Below are 18,974 nucleotides of genomic sequence, written 5' to 3' on the forward strand. Positions count from 1 at the left end.
CCCAGGGCCACCTCTTCTCTCTGCTCTGCGGGGCTGGGCCTGCAACCTGGCAAGTCTGTAGGAAATTGCTCTTTTCATCTGAGCTGCAAAACTGGGCCGTTCAGTTGTTGATTTGTTGCTGGTGTTACTGTTAACATCCTTGAACCTGACAGAGAAGGCACAGTGGGAAATGGTTCGGAAAGGATTCCTTTTAGGGAGGAAGAAAACATATCCCCTCCAGCGGCTGACCAGAACCAGGAAATGTTTGACTTTGCTTCCTCTCCTTTTAGTATAAAAGAAGCCATCAGGCAAGATGGTTTTTGGGATACGCGTCAAAAGTCTCAGTCTGCAGACTTTGGAACAAAGTCATCATTCTTTGCCCCAACAACTGGTCTCTCAATTTACTGACCTGTAGTGAGGCCAGCAGTATGAGCCTGGACTCAGTAACAGGTTTGATCTCCGGGATGGGACACAAAGGCAGCTGCCCCAGTCCGTTCTCCCATCTGTGACCTGCTCTGTTGACTCCCTTTAATCCTGGCTGGGGTTCCAAGACTGAAAGGAATCCAGGTCACTAACTAGGAAAAGGACAATGAACTGAACAAGTTACTGAAAAGATGTGGAAGATAAAGTGGCCAGGGCTTGCTCCCATTTGTCTCCTTCTCTTTATACAATGCACTCTCAACTCCACCTACTCACCAAGTTTTAAAAATTCTTAGGCCCTACCTAAGAACAAGTAAATCAGAATCTCTAGGGGTAAGGCCCAGGAAGTCATGTTTTTGTCTTGAAAACTCCACTGGTTATCCTACTACGCCATCAGGGGTGAGGGCCACCGATTTAAAGCAACTTGAATACTTTCCTGTTCTGGAAAAGTACCTGGAAATAATCCACATCACAGAGGGTTTGATCATTGTCTCCTAATGAAATGGACTAGGATTTGGAGTTGATGCTCTCCTCTCCCTCACTCCCATTATGTTTTTAATGGTGATCATGCTCTCTGGAGAGCTTTTCAAGCCAGTACCCAATAAACTAAAGAGAACTAGAACCAACCCCAAAGGCTGAATCATCTCCCATGTCAAAATGAACCAAACACAAGATCTCTTCAAATATTTAATCAGTTTGGAGACCTCTGCCTTCCAACCCAGTTGGGTAAAAATTCAAAAGAAAGCATGATGAAGGGGTCTTCAAAGAAAACACTGGACTAAAATGGAGAGCAGACTGGGTTTGGGAAGACAGAATATAACATGTGCCTTATGACCTTTTGAAGGCATTCTACCTTGGATTAAAAACAATAATCATCATCAAAATGAACAGGAAAGGATTAAACAGTTATACAAATTTAAGGACAACTAAAACTCTTATGGCTGAAAATACCAGACATGGCTTTGAAATAGACTCTTTAAAAACCTTTAGATCATTCTGTGGCTTCTTTCTATAGCCTTCTGTACATGCAAGAAGCAAGCTAGCTACACCTAGAATCCCCGGGGGCTTTGGGGGGCCTTGGCAAAGAAGCAATCAAGGAGAGATAGAGAGAAGGCCTGGAGGAGGTGAGAGGAAGTGGTTCACAGTTTTTGAACGTGGACTCAGACCCTGCAAACCTAATCTATTTTCTTTGAAAACTATGGATATAAACTGAAGGCCTTGAAAAATCACCGTCGATCTCAGGTCAGTGTGCCAATGATAATGCTTTTCGATAACTGCGTCGTAGAAACTGGGGAAGTATGTCCTTCAAAGTGATGGGTCTGTAATAATAGAGGCGTGGTCGGGACTCATGCTGACTCCTCAGGAGACGTTCAGCCGAAAAGGCCTCACGTCTGTCTCACTCTCGTGCTCTCTCTGGTTTCTCTGCTTCTCTGTCCCTTGGTGCAGTTGGAGGCAGTGTCAGAGGCTGCGGCCCGGCGCTCAGAACGGGTACTGGGACACATATATCCGCAGTCGGATCACAGAGCTGCCTCTGAAGTTGATGACGGTGTTGACCGTGATCATTTCCAAGTCCAGTTGTATGTCCCGGGGCCCTTTGATGGGGCGAGTCATCACCAGGGTGGCACTGATGGGGCCCGTTTGCTGTGGACGGAACCAGGCATACTAGTTAGAGAAGATCTGACCAGCTGAAGGAGCCAAGGGTAAGCTTGACTCTGGAAGCTGTCAAACAGCAGAAAATGGTACAGATGAGCCTATTTGCAGGAACAGGAATAGAGACCTGTGGACACAGAGTGGGGAAGGGAGCTTGGGAGAAGTATTGACATATATACAATATCATGTGCAAGATAGTGACAGGCTACTGTATAGCACAGGGAGCTCAGCTCGGTGCTCGGTGATGACCTATAAGGGTGGGATGAGGGTGGTGGGACGGAGGCTCAAGAGGGAGGGGATATATGTATACATAAAGCTGATTCATGTTGTACAGTAGAAACTAACACATTGTAAAGCAATTATACTCCAATAATAAAATTTTTAGAAAAAGAAAACAAACAATGGTAGAGAGGGTGAGGAAAGCTGTCCTTCAGGTGACATGGCCTCTGGGACAGTCACCAAAGCCGAAGTCAAGTGGTCTGGTCGCAGCCAGCCTCTGTAGTCCCAGTCGGGGTGCTCCCCCTTGCCCACTGCCAGCAGACAGGCATCCCTTGATGCCCTCCTCCCTGACTTTGCTCATGTTCCCCTGGCTTCTCCCTGCTGCCCCTTCAGGTCTCACTGAAATATCACCTCCTCAGATGAGCTTCTCTGCTTTTCCCAATTTAATTCAGGTCCCTGTGACCCTCTGCCAGTGCACCCCCTACTTTAGCAAGGAAGAAAAGTGTTCATTACCACGTGTCATCATCCACGCTATTTACCAAGTCCATGTCCGGTGTCTAGGTCCACACTAGACTGGGGGTGGGTTTTCCACCGCTGAGCCCTCCAGAACCCAGAATAACGCCTGGCACATGGTAACTGTTCAGTGACTGTGTCTTGAATGAAAGAAGAAACAGTTGCCCGAACTATGTGACTCCAGGCTGTCACTTCACCTCTCTGGACCTCCTCTCTAAAAGGAGAGTTTGTACCAGATCAGTAGTTGCCAAGTAAACAGCTCCATAGCACCCAGGATACTTTTTAAACTAACAGTTCCAGGGGCCCATTCTGAGATTTTCTGCTGCAGTGGATTTTTTTGATGATTCCTGAGGAAGTGTGACTTGTTTACCAGACTCCAGCTGGTTCCAAGTGCAGCCTCTGCTGGAGCTTCTGGCTGGACACACCACACCCCCTGCCCTGCAGCTTCATCACTCTGTGAATCTATCTCTGTCATCCTGATAACTTCATGTGAGCTTTCTTCCTCCACTGAATCTTTTCCTAAAGTTTTTAAGGTGGTAAGGAGAGAAGACTGACATAACTGAGCTTCTGCTATGTGTGAAGTACTCTTCTGGCCACGTTTATGTACATATTCTGATTTAATCCCTGTAGAAGCTCTGAAAGGCCTGGCTACTCAGTGTGGTCCTTGGACTAGCAGTATCAGCATCACCAAGGCACTTATGAGTCATGCAAGACCTCAGCACCTGCCTAAGGCATGCTAAGCCAGAATCTGTAGCTTAATATAATCTGCAGGTGATTCATGGGCACATCAACAATTGCGATGGCACCCCACTCCAGTACTCTTGCCTGGAAAATCCCATGGATGGAGGAGCCTGGTGGGCTGCAGTCCCTGGGGTCGCTAAGAGTCAGACATGACTGAGTGACTTCACTTTCACTTTTCACTTTCATGCACTGGAGAAGGAAATGGCAACCCACTCCAGTGTTCTTGCCTGGAGAATCCCAGGGACAGGGGAGCCTGGTGGGCTGCCGTCTCTGGGGTCACACAGAGTTGGACACGACTGAGCGACTTCACTTTCACTTTTCACTTTCATGCATTGGAGAAGGAAATGGCAACCCACTCCAGTGTCCCTGCCTGGAGAATCCCAGGGACGGCGGAGCCTGGTTGGGCTGCCGTCTCTGGGGTCGCACAGAGTCAGACACAACTGAAGCGACTTAGCAGCAGCAGCAGCAGCATCTAAAAGCACAGGACCCAGTCTGGGGACCCCAGCTGTCATACTAAAGGTATGTCTCGTTATCCCCTTGTTTTGTTGTTCCTTGTGAACTGAGTCTCCATAAGTTAAGTCACTGCTTAGAGTCACTAGACCACTTATGGGCAGGGACATGGGGTTCCATTCCAATGCTTTTGACCACAAACTCCAGGCCTTTGTCACTGCACAACAATTATCAGAAAAGACTGATATGTGTTTTATTTCTCCCTAGCACTGCCCTAAAGGACAAATACTCAGAGGGCCAGTGCAATGGCCAGAGAGTAGGTACCTGGAAAAGAAATAGCACAAGGGAACAGGACATGCTGGACGATCCCTTCCTACAAGTTGCAGAGCCCAGCGCTATGTCCAGACAAAGCAACAAGCTCTGCAAAATCAAGAAACTTGGCTTGTTGAAAGCCACACCAGACATTTTATCTGTCTCCATGAAGGGAGAGCTCCCCATAAAGTTCTGGACATCACCAAGAGCTGCCACAGGTATGACAAGGGCAGGGCAGGCAGACAGGTTTCACCCAGTAGTGGGACCTCCCCTGTCCTCTGGGCTATCAGCAGCCTGACACCACACAACTTCCTCTTGGCATCAGCTCCCTCTGTTCCTGTCAGCATCCATGTACTTGGCACCCTCTCATACAGAGGATTGTTCCGACTTCCTTGTCAACTCTTGAAAACCCTTTGAGCTCTGGGCTAGGACTTCAGAGGGTACAGCCATACATGGAAATGCCCAGGGCACTTACAGATCTAAATATCTCACCAGCTTTCACTATTTGCACAAACAAAGGCCAGGGGTTGAGGACCCTGAACTGTGGACAGGCTTGGGCAAGCTGTGGGCAAGCTGTGGGCGGGAGAGTTGCAGAGCCGGGGACAGGGAGTGGAACAGCTGGAAACTTCCCAGTTGTTCCTTTGGGCTGTCCTTGAAAATGTCTCCAGAGTGTGAGAGCATCACTGCCTCTTCTATTTGGAAGTAGTCTTAGAGGTCAACCAGTCTGATCCCCAGCAGGATCAGATCTGCAGCAGCCTGAGAAAGGCCCGCCCACAAACACACGGAGGACTCAAGTGCCTGCCAAGTTTGCTGAGGACAAATATCTCCACTCCGCACTAGGCTTTTAGGGCAGACCCAGGGCATTAATGAGATAGGCCCCCTTGAGAGGCTCTGGTCATTAGTGGACTTGGTGATCACTTGGTACAAAATGATGATGGTGATGGTGGTCATAGTTGATACTCAGCATTTGGCTATGACTTGGGCTTCCCTGGTGGCTCAGATGGTAAAGACTCTGCCTGCAATGTGGGAGACTCAGGTTTGATCTCTGGGTCAGAAAGATTCGTTGGAGAGGGGAAAGGCTACCCACGTCAGCATTCCTGCCTGGAGAATCCCCTGGACAGAGGAGCCTGGTGAGCTACAGTCCATGGGATTGCAAAGAGTCAGACATGACCAAGTGACTGACACTTTCCCTTTCTTTTGCATACATCTCCTTTTTAATCTTTATAACCCTACAAAGTAAGTAGGTTAAGTACATTAGCACATGGTACTAGAGCATCTGACTCCAAAAATCAAGCTTCTAGCTACTAAACTCAGATAAGTTCTCAGTATCTCTCCATTTCCAGACCATCCCAGGCACTTAGTCTACTTGAGAATCACTCCTTTGAATTGTAAATGTTTGCCTGCTTGTTTTTCCCTCCCCTCACAGTGTGGATTCCTCAGGGCAGAAGCCGTGAGTTCCTAAACTCTCAGAGCTGCATATGTAGTGGAGCTGAATTAATGTCAGTGACCGAAGGTGGATGCGAAGTTGCGATGCCGGTGAAGGGGCCCGCAGAGGAGTAGCTTGCAAACAGCCCACCTGACCGTCTGTCTTCTTGGGCCCGCCCCTACAGAGGCTCAGGTTTGTCTTGAGTCAACCAGCGAGGTGGCATTGTCTGATGCAGGGCAAGCAGCCAGGCCACAGCAAGTCAGCTTTCCGTGATCCCGTCACCTGATCTCCACGCCCTTTGGCACAGTTTATGCCCCGTGACCGTGCTCCTTCTTCCCGTCCTAACTGTCCCTAAGTCACCTGGCCAAAGCCAGTCACCAGTTGTCTGTCCAGGTCTCAGTGGGAGAGAGAGTGCCAGTGGGGGCTCATAAAAGGGCTGTGTGTGAACGTGTGCATGTATTTGCATGTGTGTATGTACCTGTGCACATGAGCAACTGTGTGAGTGTACATGTGTATGTACAGGCATGTGTGCATGTGTGTGTACATTTGTGGGTATGTATGTGTGGGGAATGCCTGTTGTGTGAAATGAAGCTCTTCCCAGGAGACTGTAACACCATCAGTGACACTCAGGGTAGCAGAGCCTGAACAGCCATCAACACCCACCCCCAACAAGATGCTGCAGTCCCTTGGGCATCTCCAACATCGCCAACCTCGCCAACTTCGCCAGGGCCCAACAGCTCACAACCTCCTAACAACAGTAGCAGCAGCCACAGAAATGACTCTACCAATACAATCATAATCAGTGCTTATTGGACACTTTCATTTTTTTTGATTAGATGTTAAAGGAGAGATTTTTGTTATCTCAATTTTGGCTGAGACTCCAAAGCTAGACAAGTACTCCGCATCCTAAAGAGAAATGTGAGAGTATGTATAGATACTAGTGGCACACTGTCTGGGTTCTAATGCTGCGCTGGGATTTCCTAAGCTGTAAGATCTGGGGCAAGTTCCTTCACCTCTCGGTGTCTCAGTGCCCTCGTCTGTAAAGTCAGGGAGGGCAAGCAAACTTAGCAGTGGTCCCCAACCTTCTGGGCACCAGGGACTGGTTTTGTGGAAGACGGGAAGCCGGGGGATGGTTTCAGGATGACTCAAGTGCATTACATTTATTATGCACTTTATTTCTACTATATTACATCAGCTCCACCTCAGATCATCAGGCAGTAGATCCCGGAAGCTGGGGACCCCTGCCCTAGAGAACAGGGCTGTGATGAAGATGAGAGCAGTGATATATGGAAAATACTTGGCGTATGTCCCGCACCGTACAGGGTCAGCTGCCACTGCTCTTTGTGTAGATTCTCCTGCTGTTGTCATAGAGGACTTGAAGGCCATGGCCCAGCGCCAGATCTGTTTCTCTCACTTTGTCACCTCCAGCCTATATAAGTGTATGAGACACACTTACCAGCCCCCAAATCAAGCTTTCAATGTGGGTCCTCTGAACTTAAGGATGCAGAGAGTATACCGGACTCTCTCAGAGAAGAGAGCCCAGAGATGCTGTGTACCACGCGGGGGACAGGGGGCTGTGGGGGAGCTGGCTATTGGTGTCCTGAAGGCCCAGTGCAAGGTCTGCCCGCCAGGGTGAGGCAACACCCACACATGCAAACTTTCTGAGACAGCGGTTTGGGGTGGCAAGCAGCCAACCAGAGGCCCTCGCCCACACCTGGGAATGGTCAGTGCAAAGTCCTCAGGGAAGTCTCCAAAGAACCGACAAAGCATCCCATGAAAGCAAGAGCATTTGGGTCCCAGAAGAGAGCACCAGGTCCTGCCTACAATGGCGACAAGGGAGTATGACCCTGGCTCCCCTCACCGCCTCCCTTCCACATCTGTACCCCCAAAACCCCAGAGGAGGAGCCAGGTCAGCACCATCAGTGAGGAAAGGGGAAGAGGAAGGCAGGCAAGAGGCCAAGCTGGCGGGGACTTTACACTGAGAGACTCGGTGGTTGGCTTCTACCTAAATTAGCAGCTGGGACTTCTGATATGGGGGAGAGAGGCAATTCAATAGTAACTGAGAGCATTTGTGAATCCAATGGGCTCCGCCTGAGAGCTCACTCAGGTGTGTGCAGGTTCAAGATAGCCAGAGGAGAAATAGAAAGGTATTGAAAGTTTCATCCTGCTTGTTTGATAAAAAACAGCTGCTCTGTGCTCTAGGCACTGGGCTAAGTAGATGATCTCATCCAATCCCAGAGTTGAAACTATCATTATCCCCTCTATACAGATAAGGATGGCTTCCCAGGTGGCACTAGGGGTGCTGCCTGCCAACGCAGGAGACATAAGAGGTGCGTGTTCGATCCTGGGTTGGGAAGATCCCCTGGAGAAGGAAATGGCAACCCACTCCAGTATTCTTGCCTGGAGAATCCCATGGTCAGAGGAGCCTGGTGGACTACAGTCCACAGGGTTGCAAAGAGTCAGACACCACTGAAGTGACTTAGCACGCACAGATGAGGAAACAGTCTCAGAGAGGTTAGAGTGTGTGTCCAAGGCCATAGCGTTGGTGAGTTGTAGAAGGAAATGAGGTGGGTCAGCCTGGCTCCACAGCCCATGACTGCGTGGCCTCCTGAGGAGGGCACTGCTGCTTTGCACAGTGTCGGGAGGGAAACCCTACCTCCTCCTGCAGGGAGGCTGCCTGGCTTCACAGGGCCCCTACACCGGGCCTGTCTTCTCTTCCCAAGAGCAGCCTTTAGGACCTTTCTAGCCAGGATCCAGCTTCCCATCCCTAAGTTCCTTCAGCCATTCCCAGGGCAGGTCTATGTGCCCTCATCCCCTCTGTGTCCTGGCATCCTCAGCTGAATAAATGCTAACAAATTAGGGCCCTTCTCAATGTTCTCCAGAGAGAGAGCAAACCACATACAGCTCAAAGTTTTGTGAGTTTCAAGGGTCCCCTCATCGCCATAACAATCCAGGCACTAGAGGAAGCTCGAAGGAAGGGGCCCCACCTCCTGGTCACTCGCCTGCAGAAGACAATCTTCTTCCCCTGCCATGAAGGGGCAGCTCTTACAAGTCAGCTACATGGGGAACATTTGGATCAAGAGGATTTTAGTAGGTGGTGACCTGGCCAAGACAAGGCCACCTCCTATTCTGCTGGGGGGAAAACCTAAAGCAGCTGATATACGTGATGGTATTTTAAATCCCCGAGAGGGGCATCTTTGTACCTTATGATTGGGACCTGCTGTGTCTGTACAGACACTAGAGGCCAGATTGGAGAATGCTGGCGGGCTGGGCTTATGCTCAAGGGGGCAGCAAGCCCACAGAGGCAGGCAGAGGTGGGTTCCGCTGGATGGCCACGGCTGATGGGAATGCGAGAAGGACTGACAGAGACGCAGCTCCATCTTTTTCATCTTGAGAAGTTCCTCTACCCTCAACTCATTCCGTCTTTTTACAAAGCCCGTGACCCCACTACAGTGTTCTACAGATGCTGGGTCCACAGGTGCGTTATCACATGTGACCTGGCCCTGTTAGAGTCTTGCCAAAAACATATTAGTGAGGAAACAGACATAATACTCGCTCCTGAGGCCTTTCTAATCTGTTATAATCCTGCTTCTGAAACCTCTCTGTTTTCAGATGGTCCCAGCCCCAGAGGCAAAGACTGGAAGAGAAGGGTTTGGGAGAGGGTGGGGAGAGCTCAGACACTTGGTTCTTTCACCAGCCCACAGGCTGAAGCTGTGAACTTCTGAGTCGAGTGCCCCACACTGACCCTGGAGGACCACATACTGTGTTCATTAGAAATGCAGATTCCCAAGGTGAACCATGGCCCCCAAGGGTATCAAGTCCTAATCTCTGGGCCCTATAAATATTACCTTATATGGAAACAGGATCTTTGCAGATGGGATTAAGTTAAGGATCTCAACACAGGGGGATTATCCTGGATTATCTGGATTATCTGCTGCTAAGTCAGTCCTGTCTCTGTGTGACCCCAAAGACGGCACCCAACAGGCTCCTCTGTCCCTGGGATTCTCCAGGCAAGAATACTGGAGAGTGTTGCCATTGCCTTCTCCGCTGGATTATCTGGGTAGGCCTAAACACAATCACAAGTGACATTCTAAGAAACGGGGAGATTTGATACACACAGAAGAGGAGGGACTGTGACAACAGATGCAGAGATTGGAGTGGTGTGGTCACGAATCAAGAAGACTGGCAACACCAGAAGCTGGAAGAGACAAGGAATGGATTCTCCTCTGTAGCCTCTGGAGGGAGCACGGCCCTGCTGATATCTTGATTTCAGCGCGTGCGTGGGTGTGCTAAGTCACTTCAGTTGTGTCTGACTCTTTGACCCCATGGACTATAGCCTGTCAGGCTGCTCTATCCATGGGATTCTCTAGGCAAGAATACTAGAGCGGGTTGTCATGTCCTCCTTCAGGGGATCTTCCCAACCCACTGATGGAACCCACGTCTCTTACATCTCCTGCATTGGCAGGTAGGTTCTTTAGCACTAGCTCCACCTGGAAGTCCAGAGCAGTGGGTAGATTCTAGCACAGTGACAATGATTTCGGACTTCTGACTTTCAGAATAAATTCCTGTTGTCCTAAGCCGCCAAGCTGGTGACAATTTGTTACAGCAGCCATCAGAAACCGATACACTAGGTCTTAGCCACCATTTTCTGAAATAAAGTCTCTAGAGAGGAAGTTCTGGAATTCACTTTTTCAACAAGCATCCAAATTCACACTGAAATGTGAAAAGCACAGCTGTAAGACAGTGGGCTCCAAAGACACGTGACCACTCCAGAGGCTGAGGGAAACGAAGCTCAGTAATAGAAATGGCACAGTACCACGTGTGCAATTTACAAATAAGCACATGCATTTAGGATGTGTGCTCTAAAATTTGTTCCTGATAAATCCACATCAATTTATCCTGATATGGCTAAATCAATGTTAGCCAACCAAACTTTCTACAGTGATAGAAATGTTCTGTATCCAAGCGAATACAGCAGCGGAGCACCTGAAATGTAGTTAGTGCAACAAAGGAAACTAATTTTTAATTTTACTTATTTTACTTCATTTTCATTAATTTAAATTTAAAGAACCATATGGCTACTGTGTTGGACAGCACAAGTAGAGCCCACTTCTTTGAGGAATACCTTTAAGTTCACTGCTATGTAAGTGCCATGAAGGCAGGCATTCGGGACCTTTTTGTTCATTGCTGTAGTCAGTTTCTAGAAGCAAATAGTGGGGACTTGATGCGTGTTTGAGTGTATGCTCAGTTGCTTCAGTCGTGTTGGACTCTTTTGTGACCCCATGGACTGTAGCCTGCCAGGGTCCTCTGTCCATGGAATTTTCCAGACAAGAATACTGGAGTGGGTTTCCTCCTCTAGGGGATCTTCCTGTCCCAGGGATGGAACCTGTGTCTCCTACAGCTCCTGTATTAGTAGACAGATTCTTTACCTGGGAAGCCCAGGGACTTGAAAGAATATACATATACATATACAGACATAGATATAGATATGTCTATATCTGTAAATATAACTGAATCACTTTGCTGTACACCTGAAACTAACACAACATTGTAAATTGTCTATACTTCAATTTTTTTTTAAATGGTTAAAAAAAAAAAAAAAAAAGAAGTGCAGGGAGAAAGAGACCTACCATTGCATCTTGGCCTAATTTCTCATTGCACAGATAAGGATCCTGAGGCTCACAGAGGAGGAGCAACGTTCTCAAGGCCGCTCAGAAAGTGAGAGGAACCAGGACAGTGGAGTCCTGACTCCCATCCACTTTCCCCTCCTGCCTCCACACCCACCCCTCCGAACTGCACTCTGGCCTGTTTCTAGAAGCACACTCCGGGCTAGACAACAGAACAGCTTGTGGAAGATGGTGACCACCACTTAGCACCCCCTCTTACCCGCATATAGAATTCTCTGCCCTCATTCCCAGACTTGATCTGGAAAATGTAATAAGCCCCAGGGTAGCGGGTCGTTGCTTGCATTTGGAAGATGTCAGCAGGAACAGAGCGTCCTGACACCACGTCCATATCCCGGTACAAGATGGTGAAGGGCTGGTCTCTGCAGCCAGGATTCTCCGCGGGACACATACAGCGGCTGTTGGGAAGGGAAATCATGTGAGAAAGCGGCAGATCCTTTCCAGATGCTGGTTGTACATATCTCTGTGCTTGAAACATGGAAAAGAAGGACACCCCCTTTCTACCATCCAAATGCTGTGGCTGTGGAGGCCCTCTCCTTCTGTCTCTGGTCTAAAAACTCTCCAGCATGTAGGTGAGCCCTCTGTTTCCTAGAGAACGGCCTGTTCTGGCCAATCAGATAGTCCTGCTACTGAAGCATAAACCTGAGTTGCCTGGTTTTCAGAACACTGGGACATCCTGTAATACACTTCATGTTTGTCACATATTTAGTTGGCAAAAGTGTGCTTCATAGCCCTTCACTTCCCAACCATCCATACTCATTGAGAAGCTTTAAAAATGAGAAATTACAATAGATGGATGGGTCTTGACTGGTCTTTTTTACATTTTCTATTGTACTTACCCCAGTCTGTGTGGAATAGAATTGGGTATTTCCTTTCTTTAAACAAAACATCAGAACTCGCTATGTACAAGATACATTAGGACAGGACTTTCAGATGTTAGGACACTTATTGCAATGATAAATTTAATTATCTTAAATTCACTCTTTAATAGGAGAAATAAATCATAGACGCAAATGTCTGATACAAAGCATCTCATTTGAGACACTAGTAATAGCATAGTCTAACTATGTATATATTTAACATAGTATAACATAGTATAAAGTTGACTCATTACCAAGGTATGCATTTTACAGACACCGCTGGATTTATCCTGAATCACCACCCCCATCTCTCCCCTCATTCCTGAGATTCCCCCTAGGGGTCCGAGTGCATAACAGGATGAGGATATCTGTTGATCTATGCCTTGGTGGCCAAAACTGGGAGTAAGTTTTTCTGTTTCTGTCACTCTCCCCTGACTTCCAATCCATCTTCAAAATCTATCCGTTCTACTTCTAAAATGTAGTCCAAATCCAGCTACTCCATCTCCACTGTCAGTGCACCGCCTTGCTGTCTCACCTGAATCTTGTGACAGCCTCCTTGATGGAACAGAAGGCTCTCCCACTCCAACCTATTACACCGCAGGCAGAGTGCCCTTCGTCAAACATAAATCAGATTATGTCTGTATCCTGCTTTAAAGCTTCTACAGTGGCACCCATTGCAACTTGCATAAAAACTAAACACATACTCTAACCTCTAAAACCTCATGAGGTCTGGTCTCTGTTAGTTTCTCTAACTTCCTCACAGGTCACTGTCCATGTCATTGATGAGGCTGCAGCTTCTTCCCGTCCCTGAAGACATCAAGGTCACTCTTGCCTCATAGCGTTAAACACGCTGTTCCCTCTGCTCTTCTACTCTGTTAACATCGACTCACCTTTCCATTCCAGCTCAAGGGTCATTTATCCAGAGGGGCTTTTAGACTCCCCAGACTAGACCAAGTCCAGCCTACTCTTTCACTTTGTAAATTTCCGTTCTTCCTGTTCACAGCCCCTACTACCATTGAGGATCATGCATTCATTATGTGACCATTTGTTCATCGTCTTTCTCCTCCACCAGCAATAAGAACAAACACCACAGCACCTGGCACTGGGCACAGACCAGGAGTTTGACTAACACTTGATAAATGAGGGTATAAAAAGAATTTTTAGGGGCTTCCCTGGTGGCTCAGTGGTAAAGAATCTGCCTGCAGGAGAGGTTGGAGCCACATGCAGGAGGTACGGGCTCTATCCCTGGTCTGGGAAGATCCCGTATGCCAAAGAGCAATTAAGCCCATTGCCACAAATATTGAGCCTGGGCCTGGGAGCCACAACTGCGGAGCCTTCACTCTGAAACTACTGAAGCCCATGTGCGTAGAGCCTGTGCTCTGCAACAAGAGAAGCCACCTCAATGAGAAACCCTCGTACTGCAAATAAAGAGTAGCCCCTGCTAACCGCAACTAAAGAAGAGCCCGAGAAGCAATAAACACCCAGCACAGCCAAAAATAAGTAAATAAATAAAATTACTTTTTAAAAAGGAATTTTTAAAGTTTTGTTTTTTTAAACAGCCAAGTCAAGATGTTCCGGGTGCCAAAATAGCCACATTAAAATGTCACATGTCACACAGAAACTAATTGTTTTCTAAAAGAGATGTGGAGGAGGGAGAGATGGCTCCCAGCTGAAGAGGATTGCAAACAGCTGGGAGGTGGCACTGGCACCCAGATCTGAAAGATGGGGCAAGTCTGTCCCGGTGGCAATGGCAGGAAAGCCTTCCATGTGCAGAAAACGTGTGCACAGAAGCCGGGAGGCAGGACATTCCGGGGTGTGGGTGAAGGTGAGGGCAGGTCATGCTCAGGTTGGCAGGAATACAGGACACCTGAACAAGAAAATGAGCTGGATAAGGGCGGCTGAAGTGAAACTGGAATGGGGCCTGAAGGCAGGGTGCAGGAGTCTCCCAGGGCTCTCAGCGGCTCGTCGGGGCCCTGCCAGTAACACCAGCTCAGGGCGGGTCCCCACCACAGACAAGTGAGACCTGGAGAAACCCAGGGACAACCAGGAATGGGAGTCGGTGAGGGTGGAGTTCTGCTTTGCCACAAAGGGCCCTGGAACCAGAAATCAAAGAATGCTGTTCCACAGGGCTACTTAGAAGCACAGCTCTTAGCAGCCAGCAAAGACTCCTTTAGGACCTGTCTGTTCCTGCTTTGTCCTTTTCTGCCAGCTTTTGATCAGAGCAGGAAGCACACTGGTAAGGCGTGAATTCCTCTTAGGAGCTGTGTCCTTAGAGGGCATGCATGATGGACGTGTCCCTTCATCCCTGTATCCCAGTTGGGAGGGCTGGGAGCTGTGGGGGTAGTAAACAGGTGACTGGAAGGGAGGAGGGCAGAAGACATCCGTGTGTGTGTGTGTGTGTGAGCGTGCGCGCGTGCGTGCCTACTGCAATGCACACAGGCTGCAGTGGAACTAAAACAGTTAAATAGGAACTAAACAGTAAGAAAAGGAATTCCTAGTACACGGGGGCAGAAAACCACTGTTCTAGTGTATTCACTCTGTAGAGGTTGTCTTCACTTCGGTGCTCACCTCAACGAAATATTTGCCATCTGGTGATTTCATTCAATCACTATTATGACTTCAAAAACTTGATTAGAGCAAGCTAGGTACCCTCAGTTATGAGAACTCTCTAGTGATCTGTCCAGCCTCTCGCTACTCCCAACAAGGTCCAGGAAGGCTGGAAGCATCCATTTCACCTGGGGGCTTGTCTGCAAGGCCGAGTCTCACACCAGATCAGGCCCACAGAATCAGAATTGGGCCACTAACAAGATCCCTGGGTGGTTTCTATGCATGTGATCTTTGAGAAGCCCAGCTCTAAAGACCCTGTATATCCACCAAAACAGCAACAACATCCAGGACAAAGTCATTAAAGGGAAAAGGAGATTCATGAACCCCAGCTCTCCTCTTGATTAGCTTTCTAGAGAATCTTCATATAGCTCTGGCATGAGCGGGGGAACGGTAGAGACGTGTGGTGGGGGAGGCGGGCGTGCATGTGTTGTGTTCAGTTCAGCCGCTCAGCGCTGTCCAACTCTTTGCGACCCCATGGACTGCAGCATGCCAGGCCTCCCTTGTTGTATAGGAGACAGTAGACCACATCTCCCACTACCCTGGGAGGTACTCTCTCCTTGACACCTCACCGGCAGATTTCTGAAACAGGCTCCTCATCCACATTCCCATCTCCCCAGGGGAAGCCATGACTTACTTATCACTGATCCGCAGATAAGGCTCCTCACAGCGGATGGGGTCAATGCACTTGAAGCCCCCTTGCAAATTGTAGCAGGTCTGCTGCAGGATGCACGTGTGGTTTCTGTGCTCACACTCGTTGATGTCTGAAATGCGTGATAGACAAGAGGCTGAAGCCAGGCAGCACTTCCGAGGTGCCGGTCCCGGGGCCAGACGGGTGGGAGTTGGGGTGGAGGCGGCCTGGGTCTTTCTATAGAGCTACACCAGCAAGTATGGCAGCCACCAGCCACACGTGACCACTGAGCACTTGAAATGTGACTAGTCTAAACTGAGATGTGCTGTAAGTGGAAAATACAGATGAGAGTCCAACAACTTAGTAAAGCCAAAGAATGTAAAGCACTGATAATTTTTATATTGAGTACATAGTAGACTGGTAATATTTTAGATATATAGCTCTAAATAAAATATGCTCTAAAATTAATTTTACCTGTTTCTTTCTATTGTTTTAATGTGACTACTAGAACATTTAAAATTACATATGTGGCTCACATTTATAGCTCACAATATATTTCTACTGCTTGGCACTGTTGTGTGGAGAATTCTTGCTTGGTGTTGGGATAAGGCAAGTCCCAAGGAGCTTAAAATGAATCTGTTGCCCAGCTACAGCCTCCTCCATCTGCCCCAGTAGGTGAGCATGGGCTGGAAAGCATCTTGAGCAGCCAATCTTGGGGAGATCCCACCCCCTTCACAGCCAGGGTCACGACCCTTTGAGGCAGGCAGCAGTCAGAGGATGCAGGTGGCCCCCGCCTGTGTCCATTCTCTAGGAAGTTGGTAGAGAAAGGCTGACCAGGCTGCTCTCCAGGGACCATGAGAAAACCGGCTCATGGACCACGACCCGGCCATCAGAGGTCCTGGTGGGGTCTGGAGCCTTCCTCAGAGGGGCTGCAGAGACCTGCCTGGGGAGGCAGGACCAGCTGCGTGTACCTGCAGAGGGTATTCCAGCAAGGAGAGTGACCTTGTCCTTTCTGAAGCCAAAGGATGGGGTTGCAGGGCAGGAAGGTACCAGCCCAGGCATCCTGCCAAGAGCCTGCCACACTGGGAGTCACCAGCACCCATTCACACCCTCACCCCTGCCACCTTCCCCAGGCAAAGACATCCAGGTGGCCCTCTGAGCCAGCCCCATCTCACACCTCCCCCAGCTGGGTCCCTCTAGCAGCCTCACCCTGGCAGCTCCGGTTGTCATCCAGCAGGATGTAGCCAGCTGGGCAGGAGCAGAAGTATGTGCCTGGCTGGTTCACACACTCGTGTTGGCAGAGGAACTCAGAGAAGCTGCATTCGTCCATATCTGGGGGAGACAAGTTACACACGCCATTTATAATCATAAACTACCTGGGCATGGGAACTTACTGCTATTCTAGCTTTATTTATCCCAGCCTGCACACTCTCCTTGGTCAGCAAGGAGATCAAATCAGTCAATCCTAAAGGAAATCAACCCTGAATATTCATTGGAAGGACTGATGCTGAAGCTAAGGCTCCAATACTTTGGCCATCTGATGCAAAGAGCCGACTCATTGGGAAAGACCCTGATGCTGGGAAAGACTGAAGGCAGGAGAAGAGGATGAGAGAGGATGAAACGGTTGGATGGCATCACGGACTCAATGGACATGAGTCTGAGCATGATGAAGAGAGACGGGGAAGGACAGCAAAAAGTCTGGTGTGCTGCAGTCCATGGGGTCGCAATGAGTCAGACATGACTTAGCAACGAACAATAGTAGCCACACTCTCCTGACACATAGGATAGCTTCTCTGCCAAGAAGTTTCCAATTCATTTTTGAACACTTCTGGTGATGGGGAGCTCACTACCTACCAAGGAAGCCCATTGGACAGCTCTAATTGGTAGAAAATTCTCTCCTTCATGAAGCTAAACTCTGTCTCCCTCAAGCTTCCAACACCGTTTGCCTCTGGCTCAGCTACATCATCTACTCATCACTGTCTCATTTTGCCCTGTAGGTGAATCTACCCTCTACATCTGGAGGTGAGATTTGTTTGTCTGCTGGAGTTTTCTGGGTGCAGAGCTCTTCCCCAGACCTAAAAAACACATTCACTGGACCTAGTCTTCTGAAAGGGCAACTTTACCAGTGCCTTGTTGTTATTTAGTCACTAAGTCATGTCTGACTCTTTGCAACCCCATGGACTGCAGCACGCCAGACTCCTCTGTCCATGGGATTCTCTAGGCAAGAATACTGGAGTGGGTTGCCATGCCCTCCTCCAGGGACTTTCCTGACCCAGGGATCAGACCCACGCCTCTTATGCCTCCTGCATTGGCAGACAGGTTCTTTACCACTAGCGCTTCCTGGAAAGCCCTAGTTACCAGTGCCAACTCCCCTCTAATCGCCCGCAAGTTGAGAAACAATATTATTCCTAAAATCACAACTAAAAGGGACATCTCCAGAAGGCCAGGGGGTGTGAATTTTATTAAAACTTCATTGTATCCAAAAACTTCCCTGAAGGACTTCCCTGGTGGTCCAGTGGCTAAGACTCTGTCCTCCCAATGCAGGAGGCCCAGGTTCCATCCCTGGTCCAGGAACTAGATCTCACATGTTGCAACTAAAGATGTCACATGCTGCAATGAAGATCGAAGAGTCTGTGTGCTGCGACTAAGCCCTGGCACAGCCAAATAAATAAATAAATACTAAAAAACTTCCTTGAAAGGGAAAACTTTGTGTGGCATGGGGTGGCCCGCCTGCCTCAGGTGGTCCCTGGGATGTAGGACCTGGCGCTGGGCCACTCTCCAGCCACAGAGGTGGGGACCTGAAGAGGGAGCCATTGAACTTGTAGACTGTGGCCAGGGATACAAAAGCAGGCGCTCCAGAAGAGCCAGCTCTTCATCACACACAGTGTTTGGCAAGAGAACCCCTATCTGAGCCTCACGCGATAAGCACGCCAAAGAAAACATGTTTTTCTTTCATTTGTTGTGTTCCCGAAAACTTGCTTTCACTGGCTTCCCCATGTGACATGTCCTAGGATTGCTCTCTGGAATCACCCAGAGAGGGTGTCAGCGCATGGGAGGCTGCTCCTCCACTATGCGATAATTCCTGTGTTACATGCCTGCTAGCTCTCACATTTGAGAAGGAAAAACTCCTTTCCTTCTCTCCCAGGGGCCTCCGGGCGATGGGTTAAGAGCCAGCAGAACTGAGATGCTGCTTTGAAAAGTTAAAGCACGCTCGGTGAGTCAGATCTGCTCTGTCCTGCCCACTCCCGCTCCCTGGGGAGCCTCGTAGAGTCTGGTCTTGGCCCCAGCCATCCTAACAGAGTGTCCTGTTTATTTCTGTTAAGCGTGTAGATTCCATTCATACTTTTAGTAGAAGGCAGTGGTAAAACCTGTCATTTCCTGAGAGCTCGCTGTGTACCAAGCCCTGGGTTACATGCGCTACACGCCTCATCTTATTCAATCCTCACCTCAGCCCTAGAAAGGGGTGCTATTACTAACCATACTTG

The 18,974-nt window shown here is 48.8% G+C and overlaps 1 protein-coding gene across 3 annotated transcripts in view; it reads right to left on the reverse strand.

Annotated features, from left to right (window-relative positions):
• Positions 1 to 1,073: 1,073 nt before the first annotated feature.
• The window catches only part of FBLN5 (fibulin 5), a 93,086-nt gene continuing 75,185 nt past the window's right edge, over positions 1,074 to 18,974 (reverse strand). For all 3 annotated transcript variants that reach the window (XM_061395119.1, XM_061395118.1, XM_061395117.1), the window contains 4 exons: positions 16,699 to 16,821; positions 15,496 to 15,622; positions 11,597 to 11,792; positions 1,074 to 2,040 (listed from right to left, as the gene is read on the reverse strand). In XM_061395119.1, coding sequence (XP_061251103.1) covers positions 1,879 to 2,040; positions 11,597 to 11,792; positions 15,496 to 15,622; positions 16,699 to 16,821 — 608 coding nt within the window. In that variant the 3' untranslated portion in view covers positions 1,074 to 1,878. The remainder of the gene's footprint in view (positions 2,041 to 11,596; positions 11,793 to 15,495; positions 15,623 to 16,698; positions 16,822 to 18,974) is intronic.

The sequence above is a fragment of the Bos javanicus genome, chromosome 21 (genome assembly GCF_032452875.1).
Source record: "Bos javanicus breed banteng chromosome 21, ARS-OSU_banteng_1.0, whole genome shotgun sequence".
In the NCBI taxonomy this organism is placed as follows: Eukaryota; Metazoa; Chordata; class Mammalia; order Artiodactyla; family Bovidae; genus Bos; species Bos javanicus.